At 36.1% G+C, this 4,303-nt stretch overlaps 1 protein-coding gene across 1 annotated transcript; it reads left to right on the top strand.

The window, feature by feature from the left end:
* Positions 1-312: 312 nt before the first annotated feature.
* LOC137726045 (uncharacterized) lies at positions 313-3,900 on the top strand. The gene is made up of 3 exons (XM_068464904.1): positions 313-493; positions 1,701-1,776; positions 3,209-3,900. The coding sequence occupies exons 2-3, from the start codon at positions 1,708-1,710 to the stop codon at positions 3,770-3,772; spliced, it is 633 nt and encodes a 210-aa protein (XP_068321005.1). The 5' UTR covers positions 313-493; positions 1,701-1,707; the 3' UTR covers positions 3,773-3,900.
* The last annotated feature ends 403 nt before the right edge of the window (positions 3,901-4,303 follow it).

Raw genomic sequence — 4,303 nt, 5'->3', positions numbered from 1 at the left:
TCATAGCATAACAGAAGTAATTTTGGAAAAAAAAAAAGAAAAAGGATGTGATATTTACACACTCCATTTTACTTTTTACACACCATTTTAATTGTCAGTCATCGGATCGAATGAATAGAAGAAAATAAACAGATAGAAATTAACAAGGGTTGTATAAAAAGTAAAATAAAATGTATGGATAACACATCTAAAAATAAAAACATGACTGATCCCAGACTAGCCCTTAATCACTCTAATTAAAATTAAATTGCCAGTGGCATTTAGGTAATTGTACTGGAAAACAAAAGGAAACCAAAGCCAAGGCCAAGGACTGGCAGCGGAGTTGACCACCTGAACCTGATCGCTCCCCAAAAATTTGTGGCGCGCGTAGTTGGAGTGGAACCCACCGTCTCTCCCGGCAGAACGCCCCTTCTAATCTCTCTCTCTCTCCGTGCAATCTCCCTTGGAAGGAACTGGTGTGGTGGCCAAGTCGACACCGACTAATAAATCGCCGGTATTTTTCATTTCCATTTTCACCTTAATTTCTGTCTTTTCGTGCTTGTCAGTCATTTTTGAACAATCAGATGACGATTTCAGGCAGCTAGGGAAAGATGTTTCATGTTATACATATATACATATTTTATATATATATATACATAGATACATATTTTATATATATATATATATATATATATATATATATATATATCTACTGATGTGGTGCTGGAGCGAAATCTTTTAAGAAAATAGATGCTTAGTTGATTGAGGAAGCACATCCTTTGTTCTTTTTGGTTTGTCCATCTTCTTCTGAATAAATATAGCGCTCGACTCGAGTTATTGAAAAGAATATTAATCTAGTACTACTATCAATGTAAGGGGAAATTGTTGACTGCTTCTATCATTTGATTGTAACTTTGGCAGCTTAATATTATTGCACGGATTGGGAAAGGTTAGATTAATTTCATCTTTTGATGGGTGAGAAATTGTTAGATGCATGCTCTCTGCTCATTTGATAACCATTTCGTTTTTAGATTTTAGTTTTCACTTTTGGTTGGAAGGAAATACAAGGAACAAAGGAGGCATGAATATAGAGGAAGGGTGGTGGGAGGAATGTGGAATAAATGCACATAGAAATGATACACAACACATAAACCAAAAACCGAAAAACTGAAAACAATTTTCAAATCGTTTTTTTTTTTCTTTCTAGTTTTTTGTTTTCATTTTGTATGTCATTCCATACAGCCGACTCCACTTGTTTTCATTTTGTATGTCAAGACTTTAAGAAAAGATAGAGTACTTGGAGCTAACGGAAGACTTAGTGCAAAACCGAGCACAGTGACGTTCTAGGATTCATACAGCTGATCCCACTTAGTAGGATAAGGCTTTGTTGTCTTTTGTTGTATGTCATTCCATGTGCATTTCTCCCTTCTCCCTCCTACCACACTCCCTCCACATTCTTGATCTACCATCTACTTTCTCTCTATATCTAGTAATAAGAAATGGAAAACAAAAACTAAAAACAAAATGGTTATCAAATGGGCCTGAATGGTACAGTTTATATTGTTGGTTCACTACGCTAAATTTCATGATTACAACAACAAAATACTCTTATGTCTCTGTTCCCTTTTTGGTTCCACGTTTATCATTAACCATGAGTCAGTTGTTTTATTTTTCTAACCCTATTGACTTTTTATTTCATTATTGTTCTAATTTTTTTACAGTGCCGGGATGCTAGGAAAATCATTAGCTTCCCCATTGCTAACCCATGATTGTGCAACACGCTTATGCTTTTCTACTGTGAGTACCATTTTCTGGAAACTTTTAAAATGCTAGATCGTATGACTCTATTTGTATAACTCCATTGATTATTGACACTTTATGTTGACCTCAGTATAAAAACTTGAATGCTTTTAAAGTGGTGAGTTTGATACACTTGTCATAGCTAGTTTTTGGGTCCCTTCTTCCTTACTTCCAAATGGGTTGGAATCGCAATTTCCCTAGAGACTTGAAAGGTTTTGAATTGTGAGTTTCAAACACTTGTCGTCACAGCTAGTTTTCGTTCCCTCTTTGGTTTGAATGTTAGATTGGCATAGCTAGTTTTTGGGTCCCTTCTTCCTTTCAAGTTGGTTGTAATCTCAATTTCCGTAGAAACTTGAATCTTTTGAAGTTGGTTAGTTATCTACTCTATGCTCTTCGGTTAAAAAAATTTCATGTTATATTCGTTGAGGTTAGAAGATAGGTACTGAAAATTTTAATCCTCTAGCAGTGTTTCTCATTCTCTTGTCAAACTCGGTGTATTGATTTAGACTCTTGCCCTTGGAAGAGTAACTACCCTTGACGCTATTCAAAGGAAAATTGTAATTTTAGCTTATCATCTCCTTGGTATTCCATGTCTGCAGAGGCAGCTGATCATCCTTTCCTTCACTGTCTTATTGCTTTCAGATTGTGGAATTTGTTTTCTGAAGCAAGGTTGAATTTGGTGATATCATCTTCCCATGAATTTTTATTTACTAAGAGACATTATGCTTTCTTTACAATGATAAAGGCCTTTTTTTCTTTTGTTGGAATTTCAGTGTGTTTTGTAGTTTTCCTAGGGCGGAAAAGACTGAATTTTTTAGGGAAAAGGTGTGTAGGAAGTAGATTTCTTGGGGGAGGAAGTTAGATTTTTGGCAGTTGTCGGCTTCAGTTTGTTGCGAATTTAAGCACTTCCTCTCTTATTGCCATCCTAGTGCTTTTGGTCCATTCAAAAGCATGTGTCTGTTTTTTCGGCTGAGTGGTACAATGTAAATTCCATGATGTTCTTTTTTCCAAAATTTTCACTAGAATGTAAGTTGACTTGATGTTAAACTGGCCAGTAAGAGCATTCTGTGTAGAAACAAAATAATAAAAAGAACTCTAAAGAATAAGCGTAAACAAAATCAATTATAGTGACGACACAACCTCAAAAAGCATGATATGTAATGAGTGACATGAGACAAAAATTATGGCTGAACAAGTATCGACTGTAGATTTGTTCTTACCTGTTTGGTGATGGATATATCTTCGTATTGTAACTTTTTCTATGCTTTGCCTTTTCCATTATTATTTATTCTGTTTGATGTTCAATTTTTATACTTATGGTCTGCAAAGGAGCGTTGCTTCCAATTTTAGGGGTGAACGGTTGAAATTTTTTCCATTTTCCCTTTCAAGTTTGCAATTTGGCATAATATTATGATAACTCTTGCTGCAGCTTGATGTTGTAAATACAGCACCAAATATCAGATTGCGCAATTTTTCACAAAATCCAAATGGAGGAGCTTGCTCACCAGGTTTGTCTACCAAGAAATGGGTTTTACACTCAACTGCAGAGATTGAAAATACGACTTTGAAAGATGAAGACAGGAAGGCATGGGAAACATGCCAGGAAGCTCTATCTGGATTTAGTATCAGCAATGAAGAGGGAGAGAAGATACTTGGAAAAGCATTTGGCCTGGTTCATTCACCTTACTGGGGTGAAAAACGGAAAACGGAAGTACCAAAATTTGAGATTGTAAGCGAAACACTGGACTATCTTCGGAGTTTAAACCTTTCTGACGATGACCTGTGTAAGTTGCTAAAAAAGTTTCCAGAGGTTCTTGGATGTGATCTTGAACAGGAGGTGAAAATCAATGTGCAGATCTTGGAAAAGGAGTGGGGAATAAAAGGGAAATCTCTCCGAAACCTCCTTCTTCGAAATCCAAGAGTATTGGGTTTCAATGTTGATTGCAAGGGAGATTGTATGGCACAGTGCACGCGATGCTGGGTTCGGTTTTAGAATTGCTTTTGAAGGAGTTTAATTTTCGCGTAGCCAATTGAATTTGTAAATCTATTGCAAAGAAACATCACAATCTGTATGAGGTAAACGTTTCTGTATAATTCAGTTGGGGGGGAAATGTTATCCGACTCCTGGGGTGATTCATTTTTCAAAGCATAAATCACAATTTGACACGTGTGTGTGGAGCAAAAAATAATCAAGAAAATTATAAAGGCGATGCGTGGACTTTTGGGTAAAATGATAAAATTACATTTAAGGCACACCGAGATTCCCACGTGCATGCAACAGACAATAATGGCTCAATCGATGTCAAAGGTGGTCAAAATGGTATTTATACAAAACCCTCTGATCATGCCTCATCAAATCCTCGCCCAAAGGTAACTTCTCATTATTCTTTTCAAATTGGGATTAATTACCAAATTAATTGCAAGATATTATTTGACATAATATCTTGCAATTAGAGCAAGAATTCCACCATAAGTGGTCAGTCCCTATTTCTCCAAATAGGGCTGGCCACACCCCTATATATGG

This window comes from Pyrus communis, chromosome 2 (genome assembly GCF_963583255.1).
Source record: "Pyrus communis chromosome 2, drPyrComm1.1, whole genome shotgun sequence".
Taxonomy (NCBI): Eukaryota; Viridiplantae; Streptophyta; class Magnoliopsida; order Rosales; family Rosaceae; genus Pyrus; species Pyrus communis.
This window is presented reverse-complemented; position numbering and strand designations above follow the sequence as displayed.